This window comes from Notamacropus eugenii, chromosome 2 (genome assembly GCF_028372415.1).
Source record: "Notamacropus eugenii isolate mMacEug1 chromosome 2, mMacEug1.pri_v2, whole genome shotgun sequence".
NCBI lineage: Eukaryota > Metazoa > Chordata > Mammalia > Diprotodontia > Macropodidae > Notamacropus > Notamacropus eugenii.
In genome coordinates, this window is record NC_092873.1 from 105,662,428 (window position 1) to 105,683,239 (window position 20,812).

The 20,812-nt window shown below is 40.3% G+C and overlaps 3 protein-coding genes across 3 annotated transcripts in view; 1 reads left to right on the top strand and 2 right to left on the bottom strand.

Annotated features, from left to right (window-relative positions):
• The window catches only part of PRPH2 (peripherin 2), a 34,181-nt gene extending 28,182 nt beyond the window's left edge, over nt 1-5,999 (bottom strand). Inside the window, exon 1 of the mRNA XM_072642176.1 lies at nt 1,188-5,999. Coding sequence (XP_072498277.1) covers nt 1,188-1,768 — 581 coding nt within the window. The 5' untranslated portion in view covers nt 1,769-5,999. The remainder of the gene's footprint in view (nt 1-1,187) is intronic.
• Nucleotides 6,000-17,587: 11,588 nt separating this feature from the next.
• On the bottom strand, nt 17,588-20,063 carry TBCC (tubulin folding cofactor C). Its single transcript, XM_072642177.1, has one exon. It carries the CDS (start codon nt 19,882-19,884, stop codon nt 18,820-18,822), a length of 1,065 nt encoding a protein of 354 aa, XP_072498278.1. The 5' UTR covers nt 19,885-20,063; the 3' UTR covers nt 17,588-18,819.
• Nucleotides 20,064-20,294: 231 nt separating this feature from the next.
• The window catches only part of BICRAL (BICRA like chromatin remodeling complex associated protein), a 101,951-nt gene continuing 101,433 nt past the window's right edge, over nt 20,295-20,812 (top strand). The window contains exon 1 of the mRNA XM_072642182.1: nt 20,295-20,344. The gene's annotated coding sequence lies outside the window, so the exon portion shown is untranslated. The remainder of the gene's footprint in view (nt 20,345-20,812) is intronic.

Sequence of the window (20,812 nt, forward strand, 5' to 3'; positions counted from 1 at the left end):
GCTTATGAGCCATATAAGAAAATCAGTGGGGACCTAACCTGCCATTCCCCTGGAGGCATCACTCATCCTATTCACCAGATTGACTTTGAATAGCTTTCTTTTGAACCTAACAACCAAAGGTATGGGTGGATGGTGGGCATTTGTTCAGAAAAAGGACCGGAAGACACAGAAGAACATTTTGGTTTACTTTGATTACCACATCACAAAAACAGTGTTGTGAAATGGACTGGTCATGAAGCCCTTACAACCTAGTTTCAAATCCTGTCTCCAAAACATATTGTTTATGTGACCCTGGGCAAGTCGATGAACCTCTGAGTGCACCAGGCAACCCCCTAAAATCAAAAATTACTGCCAAGTTGCTGGTCTGCATTAGTAGAAGGAATTTCCACTCTAGGAGTTCCATTGGTGAAATCACAAATCAGTCAGTCGATCAACATTTACTAAATGCCTACTAGGTGCCAGGCACCTCTGCTAAACCAAACAAAAAAGTAATATCATTATAATTGTTAACCACAAGTTAGAAAACATAAAATTAATAATTCATGATTTCATATTTATATCAGTCAGTAAACATTTATTAAGCACCTATTATGTGCCAGTCACGATGCTAGAATATATTTACGTATCACTTAAAAGATGGACAAGTGCTTTCCTTGTGAGCTGAGGTCCTTTAAAAGACCCACACATAAAGTGAAGATCAACATTCTTCCTTCCTTAAAAAGGTTATCCTTTTCTTTTGTCAAAGACAATAGAAACATGTAAGGTTTTATTTTGTTATTGTAATTTAATAACAATGGACTTCTTGGTATGATAGTCTATGGCAGAATCTTGGAAAATAAGTAGTGATGGAGAAATAGAAAAGAAAATACTTGAGTTTGGGCCAGATGGCATTTCTAGATAAAACATTCAGGTCCAAACAATCTGGTCTGACAGCTATGGATGAATGAGGTGGGAAGGCAAATAACTTCTCAGAAGATCTGATCTGAAAATAAACAGTTCCCTCCCAGTCCAAAGAAGTAGACCCAGACACTTAGTAGGTTAGTAGGTTTTCCTCCCAGTCATAGGAAGGGGCACCTCAAATGCCTCCCTTCCTCATCCATATGGATATGAAAATATATATACACATATACACATGCACACAAGCATGCACATACACACAAAACAAGAAACCCCGTGCCATTACTCACTCTTTAACTTCTTTGGAGGCAAAGTCTAGGTATCGGTTGCTGATCCACTGGATTTCAAACCAGTCCCGAAAGCCATTGTTTCCACAGCACCTGAACTCAATCTGCAACATATCAATAGTCTTCTTCATGAAGCATCGACCTGGGGTATCTGTGTCCCTATAGTATTTCATGCCATTCTTGAGCCCATGGGCCAGGGTACTCTCCAGGGAGCCCCTCATCAGGAAGCAAAAAAGAGAAACCAAGAAGAGGAGGATGTTGAACAGAACACAAATGACCAAGAAGGGCTTCAACCATGTCTTCCATTTGGAGTATTTTGCAGGGTCTAGAGCATCATAACAGATCTTGCCCCCAAGAGCATTGAAGATGCAAGCTAGTACCCCTACCCCAATCAGGGAGTTGGGCACAAAATGGCTCTCCGAGTTGTTCATTACCTCACTTCTCTTCTTGAGCTCAATCTTGAGGAATATTCCCAGGCTGAAGAGGATGATTCCAGTCAGCACTGAAAGCCAGTTCATTAGCCAGAGACCCTGGGCTAATTTGACCCTCTTCTTTTGGTCGAATTTGACTTTCATCAGTGCCATGTTTGCTGGCTGGAGCCCAAGTGGGCTCTGGGCTCCTAAATTTAGTGAGCGTTGGAGATAAGAATTCAAGGCTTTTGGGGCACAACAGATGGCCCAGTCTGCAGGGAGCCCTTCTCGGGTCTGGCCATGTCTTCTCCCTTATCCTAGGGCTCAGATGAGCTCAGGAAGAGGGGCATTCAATTCACAGTTCATCAAAGGCAAGTAGCATCCACTGCTGTCTCTGGAAGTCCCCGTTTGAGCAAAGGAGAAACATTCCCAATGTTGCAGATTATTAAAGTAGGATCTGCCAGAGAGGTCACCCTAATCCCTTTAATCAGACTGATCCAATTATAAAAAGCCCTGCAAGCAGCAGATGAGCAGCCATGGGCTCCTTCATTTTCCTCTCTAGAGCCTCATCAGGGTCTCACTGTGGATGCTGTAGGAGCATCAGGGAGAAGGATGGGAAATCAAATCTCATGAAGTAACAAACCAAAAAAAAAGCCAAATGCAGCCAAAGTAGTTACAGACACAGTCTGGGGAACCTTTTCTGGGGAAAGAGACTGGGCAGAGATGGCACCCCATACTACAAGGAGGGAATGGGCAAAGATGACTACTGGTCATCTAATGGGTGCCCTCTAGTGGCAAGAACTGAAGATTTAAATAGAAGTGTGGTTACCTTCCCAAGTCTACAATTTATTTTAGGTTACAAAAAAAAAAAGGCTGGGGGGGGGGAAGAGAAGGAAACACACACACTTCATGTGCATATCCATTTTTCAAGATGTAAAAAATTACTTTTCAAACTCCTTAAGCATGAAACTATCATCTTGGAGTGATGATCACAGAACCATAGATTTAGAGCTCAAAGTGACCTAAGAAGGCATCCAGCCCCAGATTCTGATTTTTATAGAGGAACCTGAGGCCCAGAGAAGTGAAGCGATTTTCCCAAGATCACATAGGTAATAAATTACAAAGATCAGATTTGAACCTTAAGTACTCCGGCTCTAGTGCTCCTTCCCTTCTACCACACTATGTCTCTCAAAAATCACTTTCCTGACTTAGTGTCTCCACTCACATCATTCCCTATACTTGGAATACCCTTAATTTCCCTTTTGCCTATTGAATTTCTACCTATTATCACCCAGAGCCTGGGGGGCTCCATTCCCAAAAAAGAGGGCTCTGGCTTTGGGATGAAATAGATAAGATTCAGTTTTAGGGGAGCCTAACCCCAAAGGAAGGGGATTAGTTGCATTGTTGGTGGAGTTGTGAACTGATCCAACCATTCTGGAGAGCAATTTGGAACTATGCCCAAAGGGATGTAAAAATGTGCCTACCCTTTGATCCAGCAATAGCACAACTAGGTCTCTATCCCAAAGAGAACATAAAAAAGAGGAAAGGATCCATATATACAAAAATATTAATAGCAGCTCTTTTTGTAGTGCCAAAAATTTGGAAACTGAGGGAATGGTCATCAATTGAGGAATGGCTGAACAAGTTGTGTTATATGAATATAATTCTATGTTCTATAAGAAATAATGAGCAGGCAGATTTCAGAAAAACCTGGAAAGACTTATGTGAACTGATGCTGAGTGAAGTGAGTAGAACCAGAAGAACACTATACACAGTAACAGCACCATTATTTGATGATCAACTATGACAAACTAGTTGTTCTCAGCAATACAATGATGTAAGACAAATCCAAAAGACTTGTGATGTAAAATGCTACCCACACCCAGAGAGAGAACTATGGAATCTGAATGCAGATCTAAGCACATTATTTTGACTTTTTTATTGTTCTTTCTTTCTCATGGTTTTTCCTTTTGTTCTGATTCTTCTTTCATAACATGACTAATATGGAGATATGTTTAACATGACTGTACATGCATAACCTATATCAGATGGCTTGTTTTCTTGGGGAGGGAGGAGGGAAAGGAGGAAGAAAAATTTGGAACTCAAAATCTTGCAAAAATGAACATTGAAAACTATCTTTACATGTAATTGGGAAAAAATAAAATATTATTTAAGTGCAAAAAAAAGAAAGAATAGGTTTTTTTCTCACACTTTTTGGTTCATTGCCTCCTCACTAGAGCTTTAAGGAAAATATCCAAAATAAAGCTTGTATCTATGACCTGCCCAAAAGTGATTAAGAAAGATTTCTCAGAAGTGTTCATTAGACAATTGAACAATGGATACTGGATAAGATAGCTATTTATTTTCTCTACCAAACCAGAAATGCTTAAAAAACAAAGATTCATAAGCACATATTAACAACATCCTAAAATATTTTTTAAATAACCCATCACTTATGATCCCAGGACATAAAGACAACTCTGTAGGATTGCTGTATGCCTCAGATGTGCATTGTCTGTGTAACTCCCAAGGTCAAGATCTTCTGGCCAGCAAGGCACTGCTTATCACCTGGGCAAGTTATTTAACCTCTTTGAATACCTCTGTAGGTAGTTATACTGTTTTTTCTTGAACTGTTGTGACTCTGCCATTTCCCACTAGGTGTCATGTCTGTAATGCTTCTCATCTCTATCATTCTCTGGGGCTTCTCTGATTTCCTGGGGATGTGTCATGTTCTACTGGTCTTATGGTTGCTGCTGGGCATTGCTCCTAGCTACCACCTCCTGGGCTTCATCCATTTAGGGCTGCCTGCCAACAATCTCAGCTCTGGTCTTCAAGAACATAATGACTAGAAAGCCTATGCCTGGTGGGACTGCTCCTTAGTTAGAGTTAAAGGCTAGGAACCACCACTGCCAGCTAATTAAAATCAGAATGCCACCACATTAAGATTATCTTTTTTCTTTCAATACTTTTGTCAGGAGCCAATATTATCGTTCTTTTACTGGACAACTCTCTGATTTCTGGTTAGAAGATTCCAAGACTTCCCTCTGGCTTGGTATGCAATTAAATTTGAGCGAGAGCAAAAGGTAAGGAAAGGAGGGAGGGTCAGTTTTCCCACCCATCTGGTCTATATTTCTGCCTTTATTATGTCTATAATTATGTTATTTATCATGTCTTTTTTACTATGTCTAATCAATAAGCACTGACTATGTACCAGGCACTATGCTAAGCACTGGGATACAAATAAAACCAAAAACACAGTCTTTGACCTTAAGATTCTCACATTCTAATAGGAGAGACAATATGTAAATAACAAAGATGCGTACAACCAACATAAATAAATAAGATACCTAGAAATTAAATGAAAGGTAATCTCAGAGGGGGAAGTCAGTGGTAGCTGGGAGAAAGGGTAAAGATCCTTTGCAGAAGGTGTTCTTGAAGGAGCTTTAGTCTTGAAGGAGCCCAGAGAGTCTAAGAGTCAGAGGTGAGGGGACAGAGAATCTCAAGCATGGGAGACAGCTGGTGTAAAGGGAGGGAGATGGGACATGAGCATGCTATGTGCCAGAACCAGTAAGTAGACAAGTGAGGATACTAAAATGTAAGAAGACTAGAAAGGTATGAAGGGTCTAGGTTATTAAGAGATTTAATACAAAACAGAGCACCTTATATATGATCCTAGAGGTAATAGCTAGAAAATAATAACAAGATTGATCTAAAGGAACAAAAAAAGGTCAAGATTCTTAAGAGAAAATTTGGATAAAATGCACACTCATTTTGGTATGAAAACCTATCTTACAATACCGGAAAGTGGGGGAGAAGGGGATAAGCAGGGTGGGAGGGATGATGAAAGGGAGGGCAGTGGGAGGAGGGAGCAATTAGAAGTCAGCACTCCTGGGGAGGAACAGGATCAAAAGAAAGAAGAAATGGGGGGGGCAAGATAAGACAGGGGGAAATATAGTTAGTCTTACACAGCACGACTATTATGGAAGTCATTTGCAAAACTTCACAGATATGGCCTATATTGAATTGCTTGCCCTCCCAAAGGGAATGGGTGGGCAGGGAGGGAGGAAGAGAAGCTGAAACTCAAAGTTTTAGGAACAACTGCTGAGTATTGTTCTTGCAACTAGGAAATAAGAATTACAGGTAATGGGGTATAGAAAGGTATCTTGCCCTACAGGACAAAAGAGAAGATGGGGATAAGGAAAGGGAGGGATTTTAGAAGGGAGGGCAGATTGGTGATAGGGGTAATTAGAATGCTCGGTGTTTTGAGGTGGGGGGAGGGGAGAAATGGGGAGAAAATTTGGAATCCAAAATCTTGTGGAAATGAATGTTGAAAACTTAAATAAATAAATTTAATTTAAAAAAATTTTAAAAAAAGAAAATTTGGTACTGGCTAAGAAATGGAAAAATTAATCAGTAGATTAGATTAGGTACATGACATATAGAAATAAATGAGCATAGTGTTTGATAAATCAAAGACCTCCTATGGTAAAGAACTCATTATCTGACAGAAGTTGCCAAGAAAATTGGAAAACAGTCTGGCAGAAATTAGGTTTAGACTAAGATTTCATGCTGTACACCACAATAAGATCCAAATGGATACATGGCCCAGATATAAGAGGTTATTTTATAAAGAAATTTGAAGAGCAAGGAAGGAAATACTTTTTGAAACTATGGATAAAGGAAGAGTTTAGGATCAGAGAAGGTTAGAGCAGGGGTGGAATACCTGTGGCTGTAAGGCCACATGTGGCCTTCTAGGTCCTTAAGTGCAGGCTTGTGACTGAATCCAAATTTTACAGAACAAATCCTTTTATTTTTATTAATACGTTTTTGTTCATCTTTTATATTTTTATTTTATTTTTTAAATGGACATATTTAAAATGCCAAATAAAATAAATTTTGATGAAATAATCTTCCCAGATTGACTGGCATAATTAGAACATTAGTAAGCCAAAAGGGCTAAACTGATGGCTGCTACACTCATATTTAGTTCTAACTTCTCCCACCTGACTGGCGCCACTATCACATGAGGCTGGGTGGTGAGAGTTTCTGAGGGTTGAGTACAGCAGTCTGTTATCAGCTGGTGCAATTTTCTATTTGAAGAGGAATTTGTGAATAGTTGCACAGCTTGACAGTATTTTTTAATTCAAAAAAGACCAAGTGAATGCTGTTGGAAGAAAAAACTTTTTTAAATGAGGATTGGGAATTGCAAAATTATCTTATTTCTGCTAAAGATGATTCACTTGCTTTGTCATACTGCAATATCAACATTAAAGAAATTCAGTGCTCATCAGCATTATAACACTCATAAGGACCACAAATATTTTAAATCAGAGGGAGAGGTACAAAAAGGTTGTACTGCAGAAATTAAAAGATGAAAAGCAAAAGCAAACATAATTCTTTCCAGCAGCAATAAGACCTGGAAAAGAGAAGTCATTCAGTGATGTAGAAATTGTGAAAGAATGCACTGTCAAAGTTGTGGAATGCTTAGACCACCAAAACATTTCAAAGTACAAACAACTGGCTCTTTGAAAGAGAACCATAACTGACTGGCAGCATGAATTAGCCTTCAACTTAACAGAATAACTTTATACAATACTTCAAAAGGAAAATATATATTATTCAATCGCTTTGGGTGAATTAACTGATAGTTTTGACTCTGCACAGCTTTTATACTTCATTTGGGTCATAATAGAAGATTTTCTTTGCTATGAAGAGTTACTCACTTTGAGCACTCTTGCAAGCAGAACACAGGGAATAGAGATAATTGGACTAAAACTAAAACTAAGAAGTTGGACTAAATTTGGTAAATTTAGTGAGTGTATGTACAGATAGTGCACCTTCCATGGCAGGAAAACATGAAGGGTTTATTGTGCAAATTAGAAAAAAGTATTAACAGTTCCAAATGCTCTCATTGCTTTTTATCATATCTTGTATCAGCAAAATCTCTGTGCTAAAGCTACTATTTTAAGTGACTCTTTGCAACAAGTTATAAGCATTGCTAACTATATTTGTGGAAATGAAACATAGCATCATCAGTCATGTAGCATGCTAAAGTTGAATATGAGGTATTCAGTGTGAATTTGCTGTATCATTCTAAAGTACACTGGCTATTGCAGGGACAGGTTTTAGACCAAATTTTATCTCTGCGAGAACAGATAGTTAAATTTTATAAAGAAAAGAATCAGTAGAGCCTATATCAGATTGCATACCATCTTGGGAATGGGGAAGGAGAGAAAGGGGGAGAAAATTTTAAACTCAAAATCTTGTGGAAGTGAATGTTGAAAAGTAAAAATAAATAAATTAATTATATATTTCAAAAAACTAGGATCAGCAATGTGAATTACTATAAGATTTCTGTAAGAATGATGCATTTCTGTGTGGTATCACGTCAAATCAAAACTACTTGAATATTTCTTTGCAAGGTAAAACTAAGTCTATACATGGTATATGGTCCAAAAAAATCCAAGCATGTCAAAAAGAGCTACTGTTTTTTCTTTTTTTTGGTAATGATAAATTTTCATTTCAAGAAAGTCTTATGATAAATACTATACGTTATACTGAGAGCTGTCCATCTTTGCTTCCTTATAAGTTTTCTTTTGTCCTCTGCTGTGCACTTTTTACTTTGTTCTTTTTTCACCCTTCCTTTTCCCCTCCCCCCACTACAATTAAGTGTGGAGATATTTATACATAGATATATACATACACATATACATATATATACATACATACGTACATATATAGACATATACTATCCCTAACAAATTCTATTCCAGATCTTTGTTTGTGTTTGTATATATCTCTTGTTTTCTATCCCTCCTGACTCCTCTACTTTACTTCTACCCCTTACCTTGTCCTCCTATTACCCTGCCACCAAGGATCCTCCCCTATCCTCCCATTCCCATAAATCGAAACATCCTTCTATAAAAGTTATCCTCTTTCAAAACACTTCTTCAAAAGGAAATTTCAGATGAACATTTTTCCCAGTTAGCAAAAGGTCATTGATGAGCAGGATGATATATGTGAGTCATTTGAAGAATATGAAACTGTTATAGACCTATTAATTGGAGAATAAAAGGAAAGGTTCACTGACTTTGAGAATCATGACATTACAGTCAAATTAGCATTTCAGCCTCACCTAGTTGGTATCACCCAGGCACCTAAAGAACTACACATGGAATAGGCTGAGCTCTCAGTAGATAATATTTAAAGTCATTGTTTGATGCTAATATATATATATATATATATATATATATATATATATATATATATATATATATATATATATATGTTCAATTGAAATATGGAAAAAATACAGTAGAATACTCACACTTTCAGCAACATGCCGGAAAAATGCTTTCTTGCTCTTCAACCACTTACTGTTTCAAATCTACATTCTCCTACTTAACCCAAATCAAGATGCCCTTAAGGCCACAAATGACTGATAGCCATCTAGAAGAGCAACTGAAACTACAGACGTCCATGCTGCGACCAAATATTCAAATGCTTTCCAACAAAAAGCAGACACAACAAAGTCATTAAATGACAGTCATTTTTTGCAATTATTAAGTACATAATAGATTTTTACAAAATGTTGTACATTATTAAGTATATCTAATTGAAGTTTCTTGAATGTGGCCTTCTTTGATTACAGCTAAATATTAATGTGTCATTTCAATATGAAAAAATTCCCTACCCCTGGGTTAGAGAAAGTGATTAAAAAAAATAATATGGATGTTTTTAATTACATGAAATTAAAAAGGTTTTAAACAAATACAACCAATGCAGTTCTAGGGGAATATCAGGTCACCAGATTCAGATGGCTCTGGAGAAGTGAGGCTGGTGACCTACACAGCCCTCCCTCACTCAAAACAAAGTCAAGTGCAAGTCATGTCATCATTTCTCTGATGCCATGGTCTTCTTCGACAATGAAGGACAAAAACACCCAGTTAGAATGGATAGGGGCAGCTAGGTGGTGCAGTGGATAGAGCACCAGGAGTGCAGGAGTCAGGAGGATCTGAGTTCAAATCTCACCTCAGACACTTGACACTAACTAGCTGTGTGACCTTGGGCAAGTCACTTAATCCCAACTGCCTCATCCTGGGTCATCTCCAATCATCCTGATGAATATCTGGTCACTGGATTCAGGTGGCTCTGGAGGAGAAGTGAGGCTGGTGACCCACATAGCCCTCCCTCACTCAAAACAAAGTCAAGTGCAAGTCATGCCATTATTTCTCTGATGGCATGGTCTTCTTTGGCAACGAAGGACGAACACAACAAGTTAGAATGGAAATAGTTAACTGTGAAAATATTTGCAGAAAGTTTCTCTGGATAAAAGTCCGATACCCAAGATAATAAAGAATAACAGCCATTCCCCAACAATGGTCAAAGGATATGAACCGACAGGTTTTTTTAATGATTAATTTCTTTGTTTTCAGTTTTCAAATTACTTCCATAAGTTTTAAATTTTTCTCCCCCTCCCTCCTTTTCTCCCCCTGATGGCATGCATCATTCTACATGTACATTCTTCTTATTAAACACATTTTCACATTAGTCATGTTGCATAGAAGAATTAAATATGAATGGGAGAAATCATGAGAAAAACCAAAACAAAACATAACAAAACAGAAAATAGTCTGCTTCATTCTGTGTTCCAATTCTATAGTTCTTTCTCTGGATATGGATGGCATTTTGCATCGAGTCCTTTGGAAATGTTTTAGGTCCTTGCATTGCTGTGAAGGGCTAAGTCTATCAAAAACAGTCCTCACACCCTGTGGCTGTTACTGTGTATAATGTTATCCTGGTTCTATTCATTTCACTCAGCATTAGTTCATATAAGTCTTTCCAGGTTTTTCTGAAGTCCGCCTTGAACAGACAGTTCTTAAAGGAAAAAATCCAAACAATCAATAGCTATATGCAAAGTGCTTCAAATCACTATTAATTAGAGGAATGAAAATTTTAAAAATTTTGAAATTCTATATTTTACCTATCAGGTGACTCCAAAATAAGAAAAACACAGTTTAGGTACAAATTCAACTAGAATTCCTAGAAGAGATGAAGCAAGAGTTAAAAAAGAGTTTTAAAAAATTTTTAGAAATGAATGAGTTCCCTAGAGAGAAAAATTGGAAAAGAAATGAGAGCTATGGAAGAAAGAATGAGAAAGGGAATTAATAGCTTGGAATAAGAAGTACAAAACTTTGCCTAAGCCACAAACACCCCTGAATATTAGAATGGTCAAAACAGAAGGTAATGACTCCATGAGACATTAAGAAATACTCAAACCAAGGTAGAAGACTGAAAAAACAACATAAACATAGCAAAAACAAATGACCTAGAAAACAGATCAAGGAGAGATGATTTAAGAATCAGTGGGCTACATGAAAGTTATGTCCTCCAAAAAAGAGCCTAGATATTATATCCTCCCAAAACCATAAAACTGTCCAAATCTCTTAAAACAAGAAGGGAAAGTATAAATAGAAAGAATCTACCAATTACCTGAAAGAAACCCCCATATGAAAACTCCAAGGAACCTGAGTATAGACCTACAGGAGAGAAATGAAATAGAAGATTTCCAAGCATTCCTGTTGTAAAGATCAAAGCTGCAAAGAAACTTTGAAGTGCAAACAATAGAGTTAAAAGAAATAAAAAAATTAACATGAATAATCATAAGGAACAAAACAAGAATAAATTGCTTGCATTTTAATATGGGGAGATGATATATATGTCTACTCAGAACTCTACCATCAGGGGTTATAAAAGGAGTCTAATTAGACAGAGGGCCTAAGAGTAGTTCTGTTGTACCTTGATTATCTTAAAACAAGAATGAAAAGGAAGGAGAAGAGGAATATACTGAGAGGAGGGAGCATTCCAGGAAGAGAAAAGAAGGATAGAAGAATTATCTCATATAATTGTGGTGCAAAAATAGAAGTCAATATAAACAAGGGGGAAGGGATGGGAGGAGCAGGTGACATTTGAACTATCACCTGAACTGGTCAAAAGAGGGAAGAATGCACACAGGAACAGAGATACATTTCATTCAATAGGGAAATAGGAGAAGGGAAAGGAGAGATTTAAAGGGAGGATGTTTTAGTGGAAGGATTAGTCCGAGACAAAATAAACTTTAAGGGTGTCCAGAAATATTTACAGTAATTTTTGTGTTGTCAAAGAATTGGAAACTGAGGAGGTGACCATAAATTAGGGAATGGATGTATATAAATGTGATGGAATATAATTGTCCTGTAAGAAATTTTGAAGGGGATGGTTTTAGAGAAACGTGAGGAGACATGTGAACAGATGGAGTGAAATAAGCAGAATCAGGCGAACAAAATATACAATACAAAATACACAAGAGTATAAATACAGACAACCTTGAATATCTTAAGAACTCTGGCTAATGAAATGATTTATCATGTTCCAGGAAACTCATAATGAAATATGTTTCCCATCTCTTGATAAAGAGGTAAAGAATGCAGATTGAGATACATTTTCTTTGGACATGGCTAATTTAGGAATGTGTTTTGCTTGATTTATCTCTTGACAAATGCTGGAGGGGCTATGGGAAAAGAGGTACATTAATGCAATATTGATAAAGATGTGAACTGATTCAACCACACTGGAAAGCAATTTGGAACTATGCCTCCTAAGCTATTAAACTGCATATCCCACTGATACCACTACTAAGTGTATACTCTTAAAAAGATCAAAGAAAGAGGAAAAGGACTCATACATACAAAAATATTTATAGCAGCTCTTTTTGTGTTGGCAAAGAATTGGAAACTGAAGGAGTATCCATCATTTGGGGAATAGCTGCACAAGTTAAGGTATAGGTATGTGATGGAATAATATTATGTTTAAAAAATGATGAAGAGGATGGTTTATGTGAGGTTTGTTTGAACTGATACAGACTAAAGTGAGCAGAACCAGGAGAACAATTTATACAATAATGACAGTATCAAGACAAATAACTTTAAAAGACTTCGGAACTCTGATCAGCTCAATGACCGACCATGATTTCTCTGTATGAAACATGCCACTCACTTCTTAATACAGAGGTGAGGGACTCAGAGTGCAGGTGAGATACAGATAAATGTGTATTTATATGCATACACACACACACACATATTTAGAAACGGCCAATTCAGGAATGGGTTTTTTTTAACTATACATATTTGTAAGGGGTGTTTTGTATTTCTTGCTTTTTCGATTGAGCAAGTGGGAGAGAGTAAGGCAGACTTTTGCTGACTGAAGAAATAAAATTGAAAATTGAAATTAAAAATTAAATATAGAAGTAAAACAATACACATAAAATCAAGACAGCGTTTATACTACCATATTAAATGCATATTATAAAAAATAAACTACCTATTAGAGAGAAAAAAAATCTTGTTGGTAAAAGGAAGGAGACAGGTGGGGAGGCAGGTGGGGCAGAGCCAATGGAAGGAAGAAATAGAAGATGTAAGACAAACAGAGCATAACTGTTGAAGGTGAGAGGATGGCAGGGTCATGAGAACAGAGGGATGCAGATTGTTGAAAGAAAGGACAATGTTTCACCTGAGAGAGAAACAAAGATAAATATAATGTAGCTCCTAATTTTAAGGATTGTACAATCTAACAAGGAAGATGTGGGTGAATCAGAACACAGTAAATGCACAGGAGGAGACAGTGCACTCAGAGTTCAGGAGACATCAGGTTTCTTGCTGGGTGGGGGCTTCATGGAGCAGGTATCTGAGTAGAGCCTTTAAGAAAGGGTTTATTTAACCAGGATTCCCAAGGGCTGGTAATAAAGCATGCCATGCACCCCATTCTCAAGATACAAGTATGAAACGTACATTTTTGGACATGGGCAGTGTGAGAATTTTTCTTCATCTATGCATATTAGTTAGGGCAGCTAGGTGGCACTGTGGATAGAGCTCTGAGCCTGGAGTCAGGAAGACCTGAGTTCAAATCCAGCCCCAGACACCTACTAGATGTGTGACCCTAGGCAAGTCTTACCTAACCCTGTTTGCTTCAGTTTCGTCATCTGTAAAATGAACAGGAGAAATAAATGGCAAACTACTCCAGGATCTTTGCCATGAAAACTCCAAATGGGTTCACAAAGATTCAGAAACTATCTGCAAGGGTGGGAAACATGAGGCCTCAGGGCTACATGTGGCCCTCTAGATCCTCAAGTGCGGTCTTTGACTCCAAATTTCACAAAACAAATCCCCTTAATAAAAGGATTTGTTCTGTAAAACTTGACCTCAGTCAAAAGACAGCACCCAAGGATCTAGAAAGCCACATGAGGCCTCGAGGTCAAAGTACCCCCACCCCTGGTTCAATAACAAGAAATAACATGCATATTTGTTACAATATGTTACAAGAGTTTCATTTTCTTTTTTTTGTGCAACAGGAGATGAAGATAAAAGGAAGAGAGGGGTAACAAAAAACAAAAAAGGAAAGAGAGGTACTGAAGCATTTTTTGTCATTGTGTTCATCCTTCATTTACAAAGAGGACCATGCCATCATAGAAACGATGACATGACTTGCACTTGACTTTGTTTTGAGTGAGGGAGGGCTGTGCAGGTCACCAGCCTCACTTCTCCTCCAGAGCCATCTGAATCCAGTGACCAGATATTCATCAGGATGACTGGAGATGACCCAGGATGCAATGGGAAACCTGAAAGGCCTCTTCAGGTATTCACTTAAAGTGAGGTGACATCCATTCAGTGAATAGGCCTCTTTAAGAAGTAGTCAGAGGATGGCCCCTTTAAATAGAAAAGAATAAATAAATAAATCAAGCTGGGAGGGGCCTCAGGATTGTTGTTTCAAAGAGAAACAGTTACTACTGACATTCACTCTAAACCAGGAGGGTCCAAAAAACAGCCATGGAATGGAGTTTGGGCAGGGATCCATTGTTGTTCAATCTATGGGCTTCTGAGTGCACTGGGTCTAAGGTTTTAGGAAAGACAAGAAAGAAAGAAGGAAAACGAAGGACAAAAATGCACGGAAGAGTTGGCCAGAATCACAGACAAGTTGTACAGCTTTGAAAATTACATGTTGAATCTAAAAAATATTTTAAAATGAAAGCAAGTTATACTTAATGGATTCCCAATTTTATGTGTAATTCACTTTTTCTGTTCTAGTACATTTACTCGTTTAATTTGATGTTAAGTTCAGAATTTTTGAAAAACAAACTGATTTTATATTCTTTATTAAGAACAAAATGAATTGGCTTTCAACAGGTGGAGTTGCAAATGTTATGACCACAAGCATAGACGTGGGAAAGTGTAGGAGAAGTTCATAGTTAGGGTGAGTGGATACAATAAACCCAACTTCATATTTTCCTAAATGGATACAGAAGAAATTCAAGATGGCATGGAATTTTGAGGTCATTGAAATGTCAGACTATGAAGTTCAATGCAGAGAAAAGTGAATCAGAAGGAAACTGTTAGATAAGAATTTGCAAAGCTCCTATGGTTCAAAGAACCAGAAGATAGATGAGGAGGAGTCTCAAAATGAGGGAAAGGTGACAAATAAGGTCATATTTAGAGAGAGGAAGCTCAAGGCTGATCATTTTGTTGGTGAACAATTTAGTGGTGCTGCTATACTAATGGTTGGCTTAAGTAGAAACTTTCAATTTAAGTGCCTACTATGTGAAAAGCTATATGCCAAGTATTGGACATACAGATTTTTTTAAATAAAAAAAAGTCTCTGCCCTCAAGAAACTTACCTTCTACAGAAGGACAGAATATGTAAACAGATCATTTGGAGTTTGAGTCATGGGATGTGGATCACTCCAGACTAGTATGGAAACTTCCTCTACCAAGGCATATCTGCAACTATAAATTGTAGAGCATTGGTTGGGGGCACTAAGAGGTTCAGTGTTTGGTCATAGTCACATATATAGTATGTGTCCTGGGAGGGACTTAAATCAAGTCTTTCTGACTCTGAGGGTAGCCCTCCACATCTATTACACCCTATTGTCTTTTAGATACCACAGCTCATACTACTTGAATGAGACAGAAGTTAACTCTAATCTGCTGGGCAAGATGGAGGATCACAAAGCCTTACCAACTGCACTCCCACTGTATCTCATGGTCCTATGAACCTTACCATCTGCCTAATTCCATGCCCTCCAGGCCTTTATGAACTATCCTCTGACCTAGTAGTATAACTTAAGGGCCCATGAGCCTTGTTATCTGTCTTATTATTTAATCCTTTGGGGCCTTACAGGACTTTCTTCTTAACTTTTACATGTAGTCTCTCCAATTACAGTGTAAACTCCTGAAAAGACGCATATTACTTTTTCAATTTGTATACTCAGTTCTTAACGCATAGCATTTAATGAATGCTTTTCTCATTTATTCATAGATAAATGAGATAGTTTGAGAGCACTCATAAGAAATGTTTCTTATAAGAGATATCACCTGAGTTGATCCTTAAAGAAATCTTTAAGAGAGGAGGGAATGTATTCAAAGAAATGAGATAGCCTGGGTAAAGCCAGGGAGAACCAAAACATAACAGAATGTAACTAAGACATTTGGTAGCTTGGAATCTGATAGTAAAGTCCTTAAAAAAATACCTTATCTATGAAATTTATATGGGGGAGCCACGGTCAATTCAATGCTTTGGTATCTGCACAGAAGGTAAGTTACACAGGGGAAAATCGAAAGGGAAGATCAATGAGGAGGCTATTTACTGTACTATGGGGAGAGTTGCCTGAAAATCTAACTTTGGGTGGTGGCCATGGGAAGGGAGACACAGAAGTAGATTTGCGGGGTAATGTGGAATTAGACTGAATGTGGGAGTTGAGGAATATGGATATGTCTTCACCATCTGGATCCAAGATCACCCTTCCACATCATCTTAACATTACTCACTTGAATTCAGCACTCCAATCTGTTTCCTTGTACCTTTGCCCTATCCCTAACACATACTTTCTCTTCACCTTGGCCTTTTGGAATGCTTAACTTCCTTCGAGACAGCTTAGGTGATTCCTCCTACTGGAAAACTTTTCTGACTCATCTTTATTAGTGCTTGTCTCCTCAAATAAACATTTACCTACTTATGTTTGCATATAGGTATAAGGTATAATACATAAAGTATAAGGTATTTCAATTAACCTTTGTCTTCAGAACCCCATTATTTAATTAAATTTATCATGTATTCTTATTTTCATGGTTTCTCCCCAATAAAGAAGGGGCTTCTGAGAACAATGGGAAGAGCACTATGTATTATAGATTAAAAACATGAATTCAAAACCCACTTCCACTACCTCCTGTTTGATAATGGGCAAGTCCTTTACTTCTCTGAGACTCACTTTTCTCTTGAGGGGAGTTAGATTAGGTGGTAACTAAGGTTCCTAGCAGATTTAAATCCTTTCTCCAGAACAGAAAAACTGTCTTTTCTTGCTTGTAGTGTATTTTGAACCAAAATATCCCCTCTGTTGACTTTGAAACCTTCCTAAGAACCAGGAAACCTATACATAATGATCATATAAATGAACATGTAATTATGAACACTCTCAATTCCTAAAAGGAAAGTGCAAATACCACTTTTTTTGCGTAGATAGGAGAAAGGGCATAAGATACCAAATATTCCCTCAGACTACAAAGATATATTGCTGAGTTCTACTGAACTGTTCTTTTCTTTGTTACAAAGATGGCTCTCTGGGGTGGGTAGGGATACATTTGGAAATGAATTAGTTTAAAACAAAAAATATCAATAAAAATTTAAAAGAAAGAAGACTTTCCTGAGTCTCTTTTTTCTTAATCAGTAAAAAAAGGGACACAAACCATACCTGATAGGGTTTATTGTGAAGATGAAATATATGTAAAGTTTAGAATGCTAAGTAATAAATAAAATAACTAATATTTACAGTGGTTTACTGTGTGCTAAGCACTTTATAAAGTTATTTCATTTGATCCTCATAAAAACCATGGCATGTAGGTGCTATTATTAGTCCCATTTCACAGAAAAGGAAACTGAGGCAAACAGAAGCATCAAGGCCAGAATATGTAAATGTGAACTATTTTTTAAAATTTTAATGCCTCCAAATACTAGTACAGCAGTTTATACCTAGGGGCCACCCAATGGATGACACTTTTAATACCAATTATTTCCTTCATAAAATAAGTTGCATCCTAGATTTCATTTTCTATTAACATTGCTTTTTAAGATCCTACAGCAATTTTACTGGATTGTGGTTAACATGACTGTCAGAATTACAACCCATTTAACCAAATTTTGAAGGATAATTAATGTGACTTAGGTTTTTTTGAAAGTTATAGTTACAAAGTACAAATAAAATGCAAGTCTTGTGGGAATGTATTTTAAACCAGTAAGACTGAACCTTTCTCCTATAACATTTCATGAAAGGATATCTGTTAAGTTTGATAATTTGTAGAAGTCAGTTATCCTCTAAAAAACAGAAAACTGAAACAAAAAAAAAACCTTTCAGACTTATCTGCAAATGCCTTAACCCTCAGAGTAACAGGAGCCTAAAACGGTCTAGCAAATTACCCTCACAAAAAATGTTGGGTTTTTTTGTTGCATGTACAACAGTTGATACAAGCTGTTCTTCCAAATTCTTAACAAATCACAGGGAAGTTCTGTGTCAGACTAGCTCCACACTACAACTCCAGAGGAAAATAAACTCAGGCGCAGAGATAGGTTCTACAGCTATATCCCAGAGGCCTAAGCCGACATAAATGCTGAAGACATGTCTGTGTACTGCCCATAAAGCAGTACTGTAAAGCAATTCTGAAACAGGAAACTATGAGTAGGCCTACAAAATAATTCAATAGCAATCCGCTGGGTCTTTGGTAATCTCACTTATTTTTTTTACGGTAACTAGGAATCTGTGGTATTCCACAGGGCACTAAAACTACTGCTTTTCTATGCTAACTAGCAATCGGTAATATTCCTTCCACGTGGCACTAAAACTATTTAAAAAGGAAATACACACGTATAACCTTTTTGATTTTTATTCATCCCGATGTAGCCAAGTCGAATCATCTCACCATAAATAAAGAACCAGGAAAAATATGTTAGCTCTATTCTCAAATTACCCAACACCAGGGGCACTGCAATTTTTTGAACGTGAGCTATTTACAAAGGAAATTACGGCAGAGAACTCTTACGATAGCCGGTATTAAGACACGGAAAGTGTGTAATAAAGTGCAAGTGTTAGAACAGGTGTGGCCTCATTAATCGGTAACAGTCCTTTCACAGGATGGTCACCGGCACTATCAATCCCACTGGATTACCCACTCCTCTTCTGGAAGAACACTCCAGTTCGGGGAGGCCACGCCTCGGGCCAACCAATTGAAGTCGTCCACATCCCTCCAGTTGTTTTTGCTTCTGTCCAGCCCAGACCCCTCGAAGTCCTGGTCGATGCCGGGGTAGCTCCAGGAATAGGGGGCGAACTGGACGCCGCTGCAGTCCTCCACGATGGCCCGGCTGGTCACCTGCAGAAAGATGCGGGTGTCCCGGGTGCTGTGCGTGCGGAGCTGCTGACAGGCCACGGCCAGGACGCAGCTGACGCAGTCGTCCAGGAACACGGAGGTGGAGACGGGCCCGCAGAGCACGGTGCAGCCGCGGGCCTTGGTCAGCCGCAGCGTGTTGGGGTTCCCGTACAGCCGGACGGTGCAGTCCGTCAGCCCGGTCAGGAGGATGTCGCGCTGGCGTAGCTCCGCGGCCTGCATCTGCAGGGTCTGCGACTCCCGGTCGGAGAAGCCAGAGCCGGGGGGCACCTGCGCTGGCGCGGGCGGGGGCGCGGGCGGCGGCTGCTGCGGCGGCGGCGGGGCCTCGGCCGCGGGGCGGGGGTCCTGGGCGGCCGCGTCCTTCCGGCGGGACTTGAAGGCGAAGCGCTTCTTGGGCTGCAGCTCCTGGCGCCGCTCGCCCAGGGCCCCCTGCAGCCGCGCCAGCGCCTCCTGGCCCAGCCGCACGTCGTAGGGCGCCAGGTAGAGCACGGCGTCGTTGAGCAGCTTCTGGAGAGTCTGCAGCCGCGAGGCCGCCTCGTCCAGCCGCGCGGGGTCCACGCCCGGGCCCGGCGCCTCCTGGCCCGCGCACCCCAGCAGCTGCTCCACGGCCTCCCGCTCTCGGGCAAAGGAGGCCGCGAAGAAGTCGCTCTTCTCCTCCTCCACCGTCTGGTTCTGCCGCTCCTGCTTCCGCCGCTCCACCTCCAGCAGCCGCTCCTGCTCGCGCTTCTGGAGCCGCTCGGGCACCAGGCCTAGGCCCTGACCGCGCCGGGACCCGCCCATGTCCCCGTTAGCCGCCGGCATGTCGGCGGGAACAGCCTCCGCAGCCTCCATGTCCCCCCGCTCTCAGCAACTCTCAGCTTTTCTCGGTTCCTTCTCGTCTCCCGCTAGACACGCGCTCCGTGGGGCCCCTCACTAAGGGGCCCTCTCATTGGCTCACACAGGCGACGCCGCAGCTCCGGCCTCATTCTTTCTCGCGATTGGTTCGCTTCTCCCCCCCTCCCCCCCGCCTCTCTGAGACGGCGGAGGGAAGGAGCGGGAGGGAGAGTGCCAGAAGGGAGGAGGAGGAGGGGAGGAGGAAGGTGGGGAATGGGAAGGAGGAGGAGGTTAGAGAGGAGGAGGAGGAGGAGGAGGGGGAGGAGGTGGAGAAGGAGGAGGGGCGGGGCCGACGGGAGGGAGACAAAGGTCCCTGTCAAAGGGAGGGGAAGGGAGGGGTGGGAGGCGGGCTGGGGAAGGTTGTTTTTTTTTTTCCTCTCTCTCTTAAAGGGGCAGGACTTGTATCCGGGATTGTGGGGTGAGTTGCAGCAGCGGCAGCTGCACATGTGGGTTTGTTTATAAGAACAAGGTTAGAAACTCGCAGGCCTCCCCCTGCCCCCCCACCCCAGCTCCTCCCCGCTCCCCCCTACAGGCCTGAGACCTGCTGTAGGGAGTGTGTGTGCGCGCTCCCAGGGAGGGTTCAGGTAGCGGTGAGAAAGATGGGGGGGGGGGGGAAGAGAAGGGAGGCAGGAGAAAAAATATTGCACGGGCCAGCGGTGGAGGAAGCAGCAGCTGGAACAGCTGCGGCCCCGCTTGTCTGTCCCTCAGTTGCTTTCTCTTCCACGCCCCCCCACTCGCCACAGCTGCTCCAGCTGTCGCCGCCGCCCTGCCCCTGGCCACCCCCCCAACCCCTGCAGTTGTGCAGAGCGCGGCCTCCGCAGCTGCTGCTGCTGGGTCCCTGCAGACGAACGAGGCCTTCCCGGGGGGGTGGGGGGAGCTGGGGCGG